The sequence below is a fragment of the Camelus dromedarius genome, chromosome X (assembly GCF_036321535.1).
Source record: "Camelus dromedarius isolate mCamDro1 chromosome X, mCamDro1.pat, whole genome shotgun sequence".
NCBI classification, from domain to species: Eukaryota; Metazoa; Chordata; class Mammalia; order Artiodactyla; family Camelidae; genus Camelus; species Camelus dromedarius.
The window spans coordinates 26,693,363-26,711,596 of NC_087472.1; the positions used below are offsets into that span (position 1 = coordinate 26,693,363).

The window sequence follows — 18,234 nt, forward strand, 5'->3', positions numbered from 1 at the left end:
TCCCCTACATGAACTTTTGAGAGAAACCAACCCATTTTCCCCATAGAATTCTGAATATTTCAACACTTGGAGGCACGTGGTCTGCTAAATGTAGGAATGAGTCCTGAGATTAGAAACATGGGGTTTTCCTTGAAAATCTTTAAAATAAAGTGGCTGAAGTCCCATTTACTGTCACCCTCTCCCTGCTCCTCTGGCGACCAGAGGTTTATTATCTGGAGAATTTGAAGGGAGAGCCCCAGACTCAGAGATCCAGGTGCAGTAGGCATATTGCTTGAAACTGTATGTTGATTCAAAAGAACTAGTGTTTTAAGTCCTTATTCTATCAGTGAAAGTTTGCATACCTAATTTGGGGACTTTATGTTCTAACCTAGATGCAGTTGGTGAAAAGTTTCATGAGTCAATTATTTTCACATACCCAGATTCCTAATAATTACCTAGATACAGTTGTTTTTCTCTTGGCACGCCTTCTAAAAAATTGTGTAGCCTAAGCAAAATTCAAATTTCTCAACATCTGGTTAAATATTTTTAGAAAAGGTAAGTCAAGGTCAGTTGAGTTTGAAGTGCTTAAAAATTATTTCATTTAGTCTACTCAATTTCTTTACTTTCTTTTTTAAAATGAATGTACTGGGGATTGAATCCTAGACCTTGTGCATGCTAGGTGTGCACTCTACCACTGAGCCACACCCATGGCCCCCCCTTTTTCCCCCTTTACTTGTAATAACAGGATTATAAGCAGAGAAATATGATACTCAAATAAATATGAATGCTGTGTTGTCATTTGATTTCTTTTTTAGAGTTATGAAGACCCAAGAAATAGAGTTCAGTTGAGTCTTGAATAATGTGGAAGTTAGGGGCGCTGACCCCCCAGGGGCATGTACTGCCATCTCTGCCTCAAAAACAAAGGAATTAATAATAGTGCACCCAAAGGTAGGACATCATAACAGCTTAGATAGAATTAGGACTTAAATACTAGTTCTTTTGAATCAACATACTGTGATCTCTAGTCGAGCACGAACTTTCCCCCATTCTTAGTTAATTTAAAGATCTGTAAAACTTACATGCAGGTACTATATTTATTGAAAAAAATGCACATATAAGTGCACCTGCACAGTTCAAACCTCTGTTGTTCAAGGGCCAACTGTACTTTGTTTCTGCTTCTTTTGTCCGTAAATTAAAGGGCAAGAAGAAGGCAGGGAACAATGACGAAAACCTTTTTTTTTTTTCTGTAGCTTAATTATTTTGGATTTTCACATAGTTTTATAATAAGCATAACTATATGAACAAACTAAATTGGATACTATACATTTTTATCTTCCCAGTGCAATAAATTGATTTTATTAACAAACATTTATGTAAATTGTACATTTTTGCTTCCCAATATATTTGAAATTAATAGGATACATTAAATATACTCCATATCTCCAATGCAGAGCATCCACATTACTGAAAACAAATATATTATAGTTTACTACCACCTCACCTGTTCTTTTCCCATGAAAAACAAGAACCAAAACAAAATTTAGCCCAAATCAAGAAAACAGCGTTCCTACCCCCATTATCTATTTTATATTTTTAAGATTTAAAAATATATCTTTTTATCCTTAATTTTGACCAGCCACTTCTAAAATTGTGGGCCCTGCTCATGGGCTTTTCTGGCCTCAAGACCCCAGTAACACAAGATTTAGAGCTGTCTCTGAATCTCCTTGGCAAATGTTTGCCTCAGCTCTTTACTTCTGACTTCTGTCATCCAACCTTGCTTCACACAGACTTCTCGGGTCTCCTGACTCTCATCTAATCCGGCTTTCTGTGTACATGGCTATTTTACATAGATGATTGTTGGCCAGTAATTTCACATCGAACTAATCAGTGCTATTTAATGATTCAGTATTGAATTTTGTAGACATTTTGACCCTTGCAGATTCAGCTTCTTCATTGTCCTAAGCTATAATATGGACATTAGGTACATGGACATACATTTTGCCTTTTTATCCCAAAATATATAAAATATCACAAAGGTAACATAATTAGAGCATTCTAGTATTGATTTTCATAGTAAATATTGACTTCTTTTCCTCCTGAACAGGTCATTACCCAGCTTTTAGAGGTGATGGACCATCTGCATAGAGGGGAATCAGTTGCTGCAATTCTCCGTAACCGGTATATTTCTGGAAGCAGTTTACCTTATAAGCTATATAATGTCTCTCCTGCTTATTTATTTGCCTAACATAGTTGGAACTCGATAAATATTTGTTGAATACCTGGCATAAAATAAAAGTATTTGCTGTATGAATGAATATATAAATGACCGAGTGACAAAGAAATGGAATGAAGAGCGTGTTAATGACTGTGTGTTCTGGGCTAAGGAAAAAAATAGAAAATACAATTAGAAACCCAAACTGGTATACACTGTGAACACCTGGAATTCAGTCAAGGGAGCCAGTGATTTGAATTTTTAATTTTAAAGCATATCAATGAATAAGTACTGGTGTTCATTGCTTACAAGTAGATTTCTCAACAAAGTATTTTTTAAAAATAGTATTGCCCTGTGATTGTGTGTACATTTCTATTACTTAAAATTCCAGTTAAAACTTTTTCAGGGAGTTACCAGAAATTCAGAACTTCCTCTGACAATTTCAGGATTTTAAACTTGTAGTTGAAAGGAACATAGCCTTTGCTTTGTAGGTATAAAATACTATCCTTTATTTTCAATAGTTTAATTGTACAATTTGGGTGAAGCATTTGAAATAATATGCTGGAGTTGTCCATATACTGGTTCTGACAGTAGTGTAGTCCTGGTTAAGTTTCTAAGTTACTCTGTGCCTTAACTTCCTCATCAGTGAATTGGGGAAAATAATAATGCCTATATCTCAAGATTGTTTTGAGGATTAAATAAGTGTCTGTGGGGTATGTGCGGAGAGAGAGAGAGAGAGAGAGCTTGACAAATAATACCTGGTGTATCAGTGCTTGTGTTGAAATACAAATGTGGGATTTTAACTATTTTGAAAATAGAATATTTTTGTTAATAAATTCTGAGTTACTTTAAAAATAAGTGTGTCTTAAAAAACTACTAAAAGGGGGAAGTTTGAAGTACAAAGGGGACATATATAAAGTCATTCTTATTTGAAAGATACCATGCAAGGATTTTACATAATATTCCCATCAAGGAGATATTATATGAAGGGTACATGCTTGCTGGAATGTGGACAAGGGGCTGTAGGGTAGACTTGTTCAGAGATACAGGAAGCAAGGAACTCATAGCAGGAATAACGTGTGGCCATGTTGGGAGAAACGCTGGAGGAGTAGATTGCGGGGCGGGTGTGGCAGTGCTGGATTCCTCATGGTGAACTGAGTCTGCAGAGTTCAAGCACTGCTGAGGACGTGGGTCTGTATCACACATTTGGAAGAGGAAATAGTAGGAGGGCATGATTTCCTAAGGTCAAGTTGATAACTGAGGTTGTTATAGCATAATCGAATTTATTTCTTTCCATTATTTTTATTGAGATATAATTGCATACAGTAACATACACGAACATTTAAGTATATATCTTGGTTTAAACATGTTCATCTGTATCATTTTTTAGATTCCACAGATAAGTGATATTGTATGATACTTGTCTTCCTCTGACTTACTTAGTATGATAATCTCTAGGTCCATCCATGTTGCTGCAAATGCATAATTTCATTCTTTTTTTGGCTGAGTAGTATTCCATGTTTTATACACACACACACACACACACACACTCACACACACACTCACACATACACACACATACACACACACACACACACACACACACACATCTTCTTTTTTGTCTTTTGGTGGGGGGAAGTAATTAGGTTTATTTATTTATTTTTAGAGGAGGTGCTGAGGATTGAACCCAGGACTTCATGCACGCTAAGTGTGCACTCTACCACTTGAACTATACCTTCCCTCCCTTTTTTTTCACATATTCTTTATTTACTCATCTGTTGTTGGACATTTAGGTTGCTTCTATATCTTGGCTGTTGTAAATAGTGCTGCTGTAAACATTGGAGTGCGTGTATCTTTTCAAAGTGACTAAGAAAGTTTTATCCCAGTGTGTGAATTGTTTAACACTATGAAAGTTACTAACATGATGCATCTTGTCAATGGATCTCATAAGGAAAAAAAGGTACAATAAATGTTGAAGGTGTTTGAAAAAATTCATTGCCCATTTTAAGAATAAAAAGTGAGTGATAGAAATTTGCTCTTAATGAGGAAAATAATTATCTCCCTGAAACCAACAAACCAGCATTGTACTTAATGATGAATGTTACAGTTGTTCCTTAAGGAGCAACAGGACAAAGATGCCCTCTATCACCATTTAAAAATATCTATCTATAAATTATCACCAATGTCAGTAAATAGGCATATTTAGCAGAAAGGAGGAGACAAAAAATGATTATGTTTTAGAAGGTAGGCTCTTGTACCTACAAAAGCTAAGATTTAAAAACAATTCTTTAGTTGACAGAATTTTAATATGAGTTCTAAAATGTAGTTGGTTATAAGACAACAATTAAAAAACCAATGACTTCTGAAATAGTCATTTAGAATATATAATGGAAAACATTCCATTCATAAAATCATAAAACATAAATATTTAGTAATAACCTCAATAAAAATTTCTAGGACCTATGTGAAGAAAAAAAAATTTTTTATTGAGTTATAGTCAGTTTACAATGTTGTGTCAATTTCCAGTGTAGAGCACAATTTTTCAATTATACATGAATATACATATATTCATTTAAAATTTTTAAATTCAACTTGGAGACAGGAAAGAAGATATTTTTTAAATAGAAAAAATAAAAGCAATATATACCATGATCCTTGATTAAAAGACTAAATTTTGATAAGTCATAACCTATTCCCAAATTGTTATATAGATTTAACATAAATTTAATAGGAAATTAAAAATTTTGTCAAAGTGATTATCCAATAAGATAATGAATATATGAAAGAAATGTATCCCCATTGCTTAATACAATGTCTGGCATGTAGTGATGGCTAGTCAAAAAATTCTAACAATTTGTTCCCTTTATAATGCAACAAACGTTTACTGTGTAATTCCTAAGTGCTAAACACTTTCATGTGCTTGATGAAAAGTGGTGTCTTTGTTCTCATTGAACTTATATTTTGATGGAGATTGGCATAGGGTCAGATAAAAAACATATATATATTGGAGAAAGTTGCTATGAAAAATTAATAAACCAGACAGAAAGATAAAGAATTAAGGGTGGAGGACAGCAATGCAGAATAGCATTAACCTCTTATTAGTCTTAGACGTTTTTAGTGTTGCAAAGTACCATTCATTGGATCTTTTACCCTATTTGAAGTTTTATTCCAGTTACTAAATGATGTATATAGAGAGGTCAGTCATATGTGGCTCTGCTGCAAACAGCTGCAAACAGCATCTCAATGTGAGCATCATCCTCAGGTACACATTACGGCACATTTTGGCAAGAGTCACCTGATTGGTGGTGTGGTGGTGGCGTCTTCTGATAGGATTCCTGGCTGTAATAAAGATTTCTGCAATGATGTGTAAAGCTCTGACAGTGTTCCAGTTTTCTAAAAGTACTCTTTGATAAATAAAACACAGTGTATAAATATTGTCTGGTATTTACAATACAGGAAAAAGTGTCAAACACTGTATAATCGGATTTTCTTCCCTTTAACAAATGTTATGCACCACTTACTGTGCAAAGTGTTAGGGATATGGCAGTGGATTATAATACGTGGTTCCCTGCCAGTTGGGTGGCTATTGCAGTAGTCACAGTGGGAAAGGAGGGGAGTCTGACCAAAGATGATGGCTGTGGGGATGAAGAAGAGGGGAGGGGATGGAATTGCAAAATATTTAGGGATAACTTTAGCAATACTTGGTGTTCAACTCAATTCTTCACACTCTTGTCAACTTTACCCTTTAAAATTACTTATCTGATAATGTGGCCCAGATTGCCCTTCCCTGTCCCTGACTATTGAAATCCTACCTGTTCTTCAAGACCCAGATCAAATTCCACGCTCTACCTATCAGCCTTCCCTGATCTATCCAAGCAGATAGATGATCAGGAGGGTCTCTTTTGCCTTTGAACTGCTTTTTCCCCTGTAATGAATTTTATCACATTTCGGTTGTGCCTTGAAGTAATTTGTGCATATCTTTGCTTACATTATCATTAAGAGAGCTCTTTCAGATAGTGACTACCTGTATCTAATGTATATTTATATCATATTGTATATAATATAGGATTTTGTGCATAATAGGCATTCATTAAATATTTATAGACATAATATTTATCAACAACTATTTGTTGCTGATGATTTTATTTGGTTAGATTGTTTAAGGTAGTTTTGTTTCCCAGAGTCAACTCTTACTAATAGTTAAGTAATTGAATATTAAATGACAATCATTAAAATTGTAAATTAGACTAATGAAATTTATTACAGATTCTAGGAATAAGCTCAGACTTTTTTTTTTAATAGCATGATATATAATTACTTCTTAGTTGAATTTAATGTCAAGGGAACACATTTTAAAATATTTAACCTTCACTATTTGTCAAGCACTGTCCTTATCTGTAAAATTTAATATTGGAAGATCCCAGTGTTCCTTTTAGTTTCAAAAGTCTGGAATTATATCTTTAAACCTAAGCACATAGTAGGAGATAAATAAACACATCTTTGATCAACCTTGAGGATGATCGATCAGTCATTGAAGATAAGTCCTTTTATTACTGTTTTCATAATCTGGCTTTATAAACTTCCATGACGATATGATTTTCTATGCTTTTTAAAGTTTAAAATTTCTGAGGATCTAATTTTACCTTTGCTAAATTAAGTGAGTCAGTGATTAAAACAAAGTTGAATTTTAGGCTAGAAATTGCCTATGAGGATTATAATATGAAGGTAATGCATGAATTCCTGAGACCAGCTGCATTTCATGCAATGGATTTTAATTTTGGCTCAGAAACTCCATAGGTCTTGGTTACCCTTTATTATTGTTGTGATATATTGCAATAGGTGCATGTGCAGTTTATCAGCATATTTATTCCTCTTGGTGAAGAGTTACATTTTTTATTTCTTTTTTTTATTAAGGTATAGTTGATTTACAATATTGTTTAGTTTCTGGTGTATAGCATAGTGATTCAGTTACACATATATATGTTCTTTTTCATATTCTTTTCCATTACAGGTTATTACAAGATATTGAATATAGTTCTCTGTGCTATACAATAGGGTCCTTGTTGTTTATCTATTTTATGTATAGTAGTTTGTATCTACTAATCCTAAACTCCTAATTTCTCCCTCCCCAACCCTCTGGTAACCATAAGTTTTTCTGTGTCTGTGAATCTGTTTCTGTTTTGTGATTAAGTTCATGTTTGTCATCTTTTTAGACTCCATATATAAGTTGTATCATGATATTTGTCTTTGACTTACTTCATTTAGTATGATAGTCTCTAAGTCCATCCATGTTGCTACAAATGGCATTAGTTCATTCTTTTTTATGCCTGAGTAACAGTCCATTGTGTATATTTGTGTGTGTGTATATATATATATATATATATATATATATACACATACACACACCACAACTTATTTATCCAATCATCTGTTGATGAACAATTAGGTTGCTTCCATGTCTTGGCTATTGTAAATGGTGCTGCTTTGAACATTGGGATGCACATATCTCTTTGAATTAGAGTTTCCTCTGGATATATGTCCAGGAGTAAGATTGCTGGATCATAGGGTAAGTCAGTTTTTTAAGAGTTGCATATTTGTACACAATGACACGAACTTGTTAGTAATGTTGCGTGTTTGATCTCTCTAGAGAAATTTTCAGGCCATAGAAAGTGTTTCTGTTTCTGAGGAGAGTAATTACTACCCTGATTCTTCTTCCTGTTTCTACATCTTGAATGTTCCTATTCATAATTCGGTATGTGTTTGACACATTCTTTCTGGGACATCTCATCTACATCCATTACTTCAATCCCAAACTATATGTGAAGACCTTAAAATCTTGGTTTAACATTTAAATCTTTTTCATGACTCCCAAACTAAAAAGTTCGGTATTCCTCTCTCTACCAGTCCATTCATTTGTTTTGACTCTGAACAAGTAATACATATTTATTACTAAAAATAGCAAGTTACATATGTATATGCAGGGAAAATAATCACCCAAGATGATCTCTTAACTCCTTCATACATTTTTACTCTAGTCTTTTGGTGCATTTTAAAATGTAGCTGAGGCTGTAATAATTGAACATGATCTGGTTATAGTGTTGTGCTTAAGAGCAGAGGCTTTGACGTCTTCCAAATACAGATTCAAATCAAGCTCTGCTAATTACTAGCTGTGTGAATTTTGGAAACTTTCTTAACCTCTCTGAGTCTGTTTTCTCAAGTATAAAATAAAAGAGTATCATTGCATGGGATTCTTCAGAGGATAAATAAAATGTTTGTAAGCTAGTCTTATTCCTGGCAATTGTTAAATCTCAATAAGTAGAAGCGTTTACTGTTTCATTATACTGTCTATCATGTCTGTATACTGCTGTTTTTCTTAGTTGCGTCATGAACATTTTCACATGTCAGTAAAAACTTGTAGTAGATAAATAGCTGCAAAGTACAAACTCTTCCATGGTACAGATTGATTTCTTCATATTAAATATGTAGGTTGAGTCCACCTTGGGGGTGTCATTAGTTTTAGTGTCTTCCATGTCTTTCATATTTTCTCTCCTCACTTTGATATTTGTTATCTTTTTTCCTTCTACTTAATGAATTTGTTTCATACTGTATCAGATTCTCTCTTTGCTCCCTCTGATGTACATTTTGGTTGTCTCACTGGTTTAGTTTCCTTGCAGTTGAACAATATAATTTATTGCTTTTCCTCATCTGATCATGTTATCTTATTTGCTTCCCTTTTCCTGCCTTACTGAGGCCATGTTATCTTATTCTCCTGAATGTGCTAAAGGCTTTCAACATTGTTTTCTGATTCCTATATGAAAGCATTTACAGAGTTCGGCCCTTTCTCTGAGTCTTTATCATGACAAATCCCGTTTTCCTTGTTTATCAATACATGTTCATTGCCCCCATGCTCATTGTTTTTCTGTTTGTTTATACTCAAAGGAAGAAAGATTCCTTGAGTGGCCTTTGTACTGGCTGTTCCCTTTGTCTGAAATGTTCTTCCCTTTTTGTGGCTGCTGCTTCTTTTCAGATCTCCACTTAAATGTCCATTGAAAGCTTTTCTTTGACCCCCACTCTAATGTGGCCACTTGTTTGGTGTCACACTCCGCCCCCAGTTTAATTTTTTGCCTGACTCATTACTATTACTATTAGATATTTTCCTTCTTTCTTTATTATCTATCTCCTTTTGCTAAAATAGAAGCTCCCACAGGACAGGGTCTTGTCTGTCTTGTTGATTAATTTTAGCACCTATCACTGTGTCTTGTTGCTCAATAAATATTTGTGAATGAATGAATTAACTGTTGCCCCTCTCTGTGCTCTTGGATACTAATCCAACCTCTTCTTCAGAGTTTTATCCATGAGCCGATACTGATAGAAATAAGTGATTTAAATACATAAATGAGGGAAAAGAGACAATTCTTCCTTCCAGAACAATTGCAAATTATATATATGTATAAGTGTGTGTGTTTGTATGTATATATTTTCCTGCTCCAACAGATAGAACTTCATTTATCTCCCCCTTTGAGTGTGGACTTAATGATTCACTTTCCAAAGTGTGGAAAGGAAAAAAATAGTACCTTTCTAGTGAAGAAATCTGGCAGTTACTACCTGTAGTAGACTTAGTAATGGCCCCCCCAAAGATGCCTACATATCAATCCCCAGAACCTGTACCTGATACTGTATATGGCAAAAAGTTACTTTGCAGATGTGAGAAGTTAAAGACCTTGAGATGGAACGATTATCCAGGAGAGCCCAGTGTAATCACAAGGGTCCTCATGAAAGGGATGCCAGAGGATTCAGAGTCAGGAAAAGGAGATGTGATAACGGAAGGAGAGTTGGAGACATACTGTTTGAAGATGTTGGCAGGTGACATGAACCATAGTGCAGGTGGCCTCTAGGAGCTGGAGAAGACAAAGGGACAGATTCTCCTCTCAAGCCTTTCCAGTACCTTGATGCTCGACTTCTGACCTCCAAAACTGCAAGAGAGTCAAACTGTGTTGTTTAAAGCTACTAAGATTGTAGTAATTTGTTATGGAGCAATAAGAAATGAGGACACCCTGTTTTCAGAGTCTGGCACACAGACTTCCCAGTATATTCCTTCCAAGAGTTGTAGTTTCTGACCTGATACGAACATAAGAGAGGCATCAGGGCGGACAGTGGAAGGGAACGGCACCTTTGCCAGGTCTGTTTCAGTCCCTGTGCTGTTTTCCTCACTTTTTGTGTCCTTAAGATATTTAGTGGGAAGGCAGGGGTGCCAGGATCAGAGGCTACTAGCTATTTGTTTTTCAAAGTTGGACATTCATGTATTCATCTCAAAGTTTTCCTTCCCCAGTTATATAATTTATGCTCACTGTGAAGTATTTGGAAAAATATAGAAAAGTATAATTCCACTGCACTGAAAACACTGTTAATGTTTTGAAATGCATAAATACAAGTGTTTATTCTGCATGAAGATTCCTCAGTATTGTAGACACAATGGGTACAAACCCGGCTGAGCTTGTCCCCAGCACCTGCCTCCTCGTCTGTAGTCTTGGCCTCGCTTCATGACACCACCATTTACTCAGAAAGTCAGCCACTGTCCCGGAAGCTTGTTTCTTTCTCATGCCCCGGAAGCTTGTTTCTTTCTCATGCCCCATATTCAATCTGTCACCACATCCCATTTCTCCTTCCTAATTTTTTCTCCAATCCACTCCCCCTGCTGCTTTGTTCTTATTACCACTTTCTTATTTCAGGCCCACATAATTTGTCGCCTATATCTTTTTAATATCTTTCTAAACTGGTTTTTGGCCTCTAGTCTTTTCTTCTACCTCCTACCTCTTCCTCCGCTTCCAGTCCATCCCTCCCCTTGCAGCCATAATGATCTTTCTGGAATGTAGATATGTATCTTCATATCATTTCCTGTTTTGGATTTCTTCACTGGTTCGTAGTGTGGCCAGGCCTTGCCCATGGCTCCTCTGCACCTGCCCAGGCCCCGTGGTGCAGCCTCCCCTGGCATTCGAAGGTGACACCTTGCCTCCTGTTTCCATCCCTCTTTCTGGTACACCTTCTCCCTGGTTTTTGGCCTTACCAACTCCTGTTTATCCTTCCAGACCCAGCAAAGGTATTACTCCTCTGCCGTATTTCCCTGGCCTGTACCCCAGTCCTCTTCCAAACAGAATTAGGTATTCTTTTCATATGGTTCCCATAGCATCGACTTGTATTTCAGTGGTGGTGACGATGGCGATTGAAGTCCCAGTCATAGTCCTAGTTGTATGGGAGTAGTCACTATAATAGCTGACACTCACGTAGCATTTACTTTGCACTGGTTCGAACCTGTATACATATACATATATATATATAAAATTCTGTATTCAGATTTATCTTATTCTCATAATAACCCCATGAAGAAGGTGCTATCATTATTCTCATTCTACAAACAAGGCTGTTGAGGCACAGAAAGTTTAAGTCAGTTGTCGCTGAGAAGAATGGATGCAGAGTTAACACCCAGGAAGTTCAGCTCAAGAGTCCATGCACTTAACCATATGCCTGTCTGTCCCCTTCTCTGGGTTGTGAGCTCCCTTAGGACTTCTTAGCTACTACCCATGTTGTTGCCCCTCAGGCCAAGGCAGCCCTGCTATATTTTGGGTGTGCATACATATTAACTAATAAGTTAAGTGTTATAAATGAATCGGGAACCTGGAAGTTGATTAAGTTTTTCTTTAGACAGTTTTCGCTTCTCACAGTCTTTCAGTGTTTCTCCCTTTTCATCTCCCCAACAAATGCAAGTTACATAGTTTGTGTTAAAAGGTGTAAAATTTCCAAGGCTCCTGAACCACAGTGGGTTCATGGGTTACATGGGACCAGGAACATGGGTCATGAAATAATTCAGAGCCTTAATTGACGTGGATGATAAAAAATATGCGGTCAGACAACAGAGTTTTCCTCCGTCTTTTATCAGTGTTGTGTGATATTTTGACTTCCTGTCTCCTGACACTTTTTTTTTCTCCCATTGCTCCATTTTAATTTAAAATGAACAGAGAAGTGTAGTACCTTTTTTTCTTTTGCATGGAAGGAACTCTGTTCTTCCTTTGGATTACTGTTTCTGTGCATGCCTCTGGGGTTCAGCTCGGGCAACTGAAAGCCCCGTGACCCTCAGGCAGCCCTCCTAGGAGTCTCCCCTGGGAGCCCAAGGCCTTAGTGTGCCATCCAGGGAAAGGCCACTCCTCCCTCTCTGTAGTCTATTATGAAATAAATTCTCCTGAAGGTGGAGACATCTTCCTTGATCAGCACCGCCTGGCACAGCTGACATAGACCTGAGCTCTAGATAGCTGAAAAGAATCCTCTGGTGATTTTAGCAGTCTGTTTTCTGGGAAACAGAGTAACAGAGGCAGCGGGGTGAATTTGAATTAAACTTGTTATTTTTGACAGGAGCTGTGCCTAGATGTAGACCGTGTCATTTATTTTTCCTGGCGCATTATTGAAAATAGTATTATGTAACTTTGTCTGAACTTGTCTGAGATCAGCCATTGTCCGGAGTTGGCAGGTCCCTCGGGCTCGGCTTAGCTCCCACTTTCGCCTTGTCGAGTCCCGGTGGCTGTCTGAGTCAGTGGGAGGCCACCCAGAACACGCTTTCCTCTCTAGGTTCCACTAGGCAGTGCTAAAACCCACGCGGCCTCTAGGAAGCGCGTAGCTATTTGATCTCTGGGCCCTACTGATCCTTTGACCATGTGACATGAAGGAGAAAGTACATAAATATTAACTTTTGATCCCATACTCCCACCCATTCCCTTTAAGAATAGTTCATTTGCCTCACGGACCCTTCTGTTGAAAAGGCAGAATGCAGTCCTGAGTTTAGTGTTTGAAAAACCCTGTTTTCTGGTCCTGGCTCTGCCACCGTTAACAGTGGTAATTTATTTAATACAGTACCAGTTTCTTTCTTTTTCTTTCTCCTGTTTGTTTTTTGTTTGTTTGTTTGTTTTCAGAACAGAAATACTTTCTCCTGTCTTGACAGTGAGATGATATGCTTGAATTACTTTGTTCTCCCTGGAAGGTGGACCCTAAAGCAATTCCAGTTGATTTTTCAGAGGAGTTACAAACAGAGTTAAGGCTATTTGTTTTTCTAAGAATAGTTGTGGCTCCACAAATAAGAGACTACATTTCTTTAGAGACAGAAGAAGATTGTAGAGATATTGTTCAACCCTCTTAAATGTCAAAAGACAGGATATGTGAAGGTGAGAGAACTTTTCCAAGTTCACATAGGAAGGGAAAGAACCAAGACACAAGTACCCAGGTTTTCCGAGGTTTTCCAACATACAGTTTCATTTTTACCTCAGCAACCTACATTTTGCATATTTAAAGCAAAAAAAGTGGTTTCTCTAATTAAATGTATTCTCTTAGATTTGGGGGATTGTATTGTGTATTTACAGTTAAATTGGTAGATAGTCTTTGTCATTGTTTACATATGTAAAATACTTTGGCTAAATAGTTCAAGTAGTTTCTTTTCTGTGGGGTGGATAACTATTCATAAGGGAATTAGTCCTTACATTAATCACAATATGGCAATGAGTCTTAATCTGATAATCAGTGGCCAGTAGGGAGGTAGATAAAAAAAAACTTAACCCAATCAGTGTCCTAAACGTTACTATGAGTGCTATTCTGTTACCGGAGAGTAGATTCTTGTCGTAGAAGGAATTAAGAGACAAGACACAGAGGTCAAGAAAATAAAGTGAGGATTTAGTAAGGGATAGATAGTCCACCTCTCAAGGGGAGATCGAGCAGGCTCAGGTGAGCAGCTGCCCTTAGTTTTTTTAGTAAATTGGTTGCATAGAGTGTAAAAATTAATGGGTGGAATATTCATTGGAGAGGGAGGGATTTGGGGTCATATTCCCTGATTTCCATCCCAGCTCCGCCTTCCCAAGGGGACGAGGGTTGTTTGTCCTTATTTTAGCCTTGATTGGAAGTGTCATGGTGTCGGTGCATGATGGGTACTTCTAATCTGCAAGGCTAATTTTATTGTAATCAGGGCATAATCAGCAAAAGGTTACATTCAGATGCTGGAGATTCCTGCCTTTTTCCACCTTTGTTTGTCTACCTCCAGGACCCTTGTCACCCCAAAATGTGTAGTTTCCTGTCAGTCCAGAAGTTCCTGCTTTTCTGTCTACCTAAGGACCCCCGTTTACAAGATAATATGCCACTTGGCTCATGCCTGCCTTTCTCTGCTCATATCTAGCTATCTGCCTACTCTAACAATTCTAGTGTACTATTTGGCCATAAACATATACTAAATGACACATCTACATCTGTACACAACTCTTGCTGTTAACAACATTGTTAATTCATTTTCAACTCATTCTGCCTCAGCCATTTTGTTTCTTGTTAAACAGATTGCTAAAATCATTGGACAATTTCTTTCTAGCTGTCTATAGTACCATGTATTAGTTTCTTCTTGCTACCATAACAAATAACCACAATCTCAGTGCTTAAAACAACACAGATTTATTATCTTATAGTTCTGGAGGTCATGGGGCTAAGGTTAAGGTATAGGCAGGACTGCGTTCCTTTTGGAGTCTCTAAGGGAGAATCCATTTCCTTGTGTTTCTCAGCTTCCAGATGCTGCCTGCATTCCTTTGCTCTCTCTTCTTCCATCTTCAAAGCCAGCAACAATGGGTTGGGGTCATCTCATATCTCATCACTTGGACCTCTTCTGCTTCCTTCTTCCAATGTTAAGAATTTTTATGATTATATTGAGCCCACCTGAATAATCCAGGATAATCCCCCCATCAGCATAGCCTTTAATTTAATCATATCTGCAAAGTCTGTTTTTCCATGTAAGGTAACATATTCACAGATCTTGGGGATTACGCAGTGGACAATTTTGGGGGCCATTGTTCTGCCTACCACACCCAATGTCCCCATCTACTCTACCATGTTGTATGTTTGCCTTTGGAAGGTGTTAAGATAATGGCTCTTTTTCAGTTTTAAAAATTATTCTCTAAAACATCACAAATTCTTATTCTAGTGCCCCTCATGTACTTTCCTTCCCTTATTAAGAGAACTTATACCTGTTTTATTATATGTATACATATATTTTCATCTATATGTGTATGAAAATTACAGAAATTTTGGAAAATGCAGAAAAAATAAAGCACATTTTTTTAACATTTTTTATTGATTTATAATCATTTCACAATGTTGTGTCAAAACATCACACATTATTCTACCTTATCTAAGGTAAACCAGTTATTGTGTTGGCATATATCCTTTCAACTCTTTTTCCATGCATGTATTTTACATGGTTATCATAATGTATGCACAATTTTGTATTAGACAAGGTGATGCCATTAACACTTTCCTTACTGTTAATAATCTTAATCATCACCTAATGAACAAAAAAATTTTTTTCTTGTAAAATAATCTATATTCATAGTAGAAAATTTAGAAAAATACAGAAAAGTGTAAATAAAAAATAAATTCTAGTGCTATCATTCAAATTTAACCACTCTTAACATTTAAATATATTTCACTATCATTTTTTTCTTCCTTTTTTTATTAAAGCAAAATTAGTCTTATACCTGGTATGTATTTTTGTATCATGTTTTTCCTCTAATAATCATGCAATATTAACATTTCCCCATATTGCTATTATATATTGTTCTAAATGGTACATTTAAAAAAATAAATTGTATTGCAAAATTAATGTCTATTTTTAGAACTTAGAAAGTACTTATTGAAAAAAAGAAAATTTATATCATAATCCAACTACTCAGTTAATATTTTGGTCTATATTCATATAAAATGTGTGTTTAAAATTATTTTTATAAAAATGGGCTCATATTATAGATACTATTTGGTATTTGCATTTTTCACTTAATATATCAAGAGTATCTATCTGTGTGCCCATTTCTCTTCAACATCACTTTATACATGTACTGAAATTTGTATTAACATTTTCCTATTTTTAATACTTTTTACTTTGAAACAGTTTCAAATGTACAGAATAACTACAATATCAGAACACAGAACTTTTCTTTTTCTTGAACCATTTTAGAGTAACTTGCTGACACAATATCTGTTAGCCTCAAATTCTCTGGTGTCTAATTTCTGTAAATGAGAGCATCCTCCTACATAACTGCAATTCAACCATCAAAATCAGGAAGTTAACATGAATGCATTACTACATTCTAATCAAAGTCCATTCAGATTTTTCCAGTTATCCCCAAAGTGTTCTTGATAGCAAAAAGTTCCGGTTCAGAATCATGTATTGCATTTAATTGTAATGTCACTAGCTTTCTTCATCTGGAACACTTCTTCAGTCCTTGCTTGACTTACATAACCTTGACACTTTTGAGGACTAAAGACCAATTATTTTGTAGAATGTCCTTCAGTTTGTGTTAGTCCTAAAGGTTTGTCATGATTATGTTCAGATTTTCCTTCTTAGCAGGAATCGCATGGATAATCATTGCATCCTATCAGGTGACACGTGATTTTAATTTGTCCCACTTCGGTGATGTTAACTTGATTAAACTGCTGTCTTGTCAGGCTTCTCCACTGTAAAATTACTTTTTTCTCCCTTTTCTAATTAATGGTATTTCTGGACAAGTCGTGGGAGTACTTTGAGACTCAATAAATATGTTATTCCTCCTCAGACTTTTTTTTAAATTGAAGTATAGTTAATTTAAATTTTTATGTTAATTTCAGGTACACAGCACAGTGATTCTGTTATATATATTTATATTTTTAAGATTATTTTCCATTATAGGTTATTATAATATATTGGATATAATTCACTATACCATACAGAAAATCCTTGTTGCTTATCTATCTGTTTTATGTATAGTAGCTTGTATCTGTTAATCTCATATTCCTAATTTATTCCTCCTCCCCTTCCCTCTCTCTTTTGGAAACCACAAATTGTCTTCTATATCTGTGAGTCTGTTTCTGTATTATTTTTAGCTTCCACATATAAGTGATATCCATATACTTGTCTTTCTCTGTCTGACTTACTTCACTTAGTATAATGTTCTCTAAATTCATCTATGTTGCTGCAAATGGCAATATTTTGTTCTTTTTTATGGCTGAGTAACATTCCAGTGTGTGTGTGTATGTGTGTGTGTATCTCACATCTTAAGCCAAGCATCTGTTGATGGGCACTTGGGTTGTTTCCATGTCTTGACTATTGTAAATAGTGCTGCTGTGAATATTGGGGCACATGTATCTTTTCACATTAGAGTTTTCTCCAGACATACCCCCAGGAGTGGGATTGCTGGATCACATGGTAACTCTAATTTTAGTTTTTTTAAGGAACCACCGTACTGTTTTCCATAGTGCTGCACCGATTTACATTCCCACCAGCAGTGTACGAGGGTTCCCTTTTCTCCACACCCTCTCTAACATTTATTATTTGGAGACTTTTTGATGATAACCATTCTGACTGGTATGAAATGATACTTCATTGTGACTTTGATATGTACTTCTCTAATAATTAGAACTCATCAAACTTTTAAATATTTATTTTTTTGTATCAGTGTGGAGTCATAAGTTCCCATTTTGTTCAAAGAGTCATAGTCTGTTACTTATTTTGATTCTGAATGGTCCCAAATTTGGCCAGTAGGAGCCCATTCGAGTTAGTTTCTATGTGTTTTCACATGTCTCCATTATTGCTTTACATGTTGAGTTCACCTCTTATTTCCTGCATGCTTCCTTTCCTTCTGGTTCGTATTGTAAATTTCTCTGCCTTCGCCCTGGAAACAGTTATCCTGGCTCCTTTTAGTGGAAAATTGTTTCTAGAATCAAAATCCATGTTCCGTATGTGTTCATTGCTATTGGGGTATTGCTGTTCCCAGGCCCTTTCAGTGGACAGAGGTAGGAAATATATGTATGTGTGTATAAGACACACACATATGCACTTACATCTCTATTTCAATATCTTTATATACTGAAAACCATGGGTTCCCCCCAATACCTCAAATTCTAATCCAACACCATAGAGCTCATTCTAGTTTTCTACCTTTCTGTGTTTTCACCCCTCAATCTCTAACATTTGAAAAGTGCCTCCCATGATTTGGCCA

At 36.0% G+C, this 18,234-nt stretch overlaps 1 protein-coding gene across 5 annotated transcripts in view; it reads left to right on the forward strand.

The window, feature by feature from the left end:
- KLHL13 (kelch like family member 13) overlaps positions 1-18,234 on the forward strand; it is a 160,339-nt gene that overhangs the window by 55,658 nt on the left and 86,447 nt on the right. For 2 of the 5 annotated variants that reach the window (XM_031445735.2, XM_031445730.2), the window contains exon 2: positions 2,084-2,157. The exons of 1 other annotated variant lie outside the window; for it this stretch is intronic. In XM_031445735.2, the coding sequence (XP_031301595.1) occupies positions 2,108-2,157 (50 nt within the window). In that variant the 5' untranslated portion in view covers positions 2,084-2,107. Of the gene's footprint in view, positions 1-2,081; positions 2,158-18,234 lie in introns of those variants that run through there. 2 more of the 5 variants (XM_031445732.2, XM_031445734.2) reach the window with 1 other exon arrangement.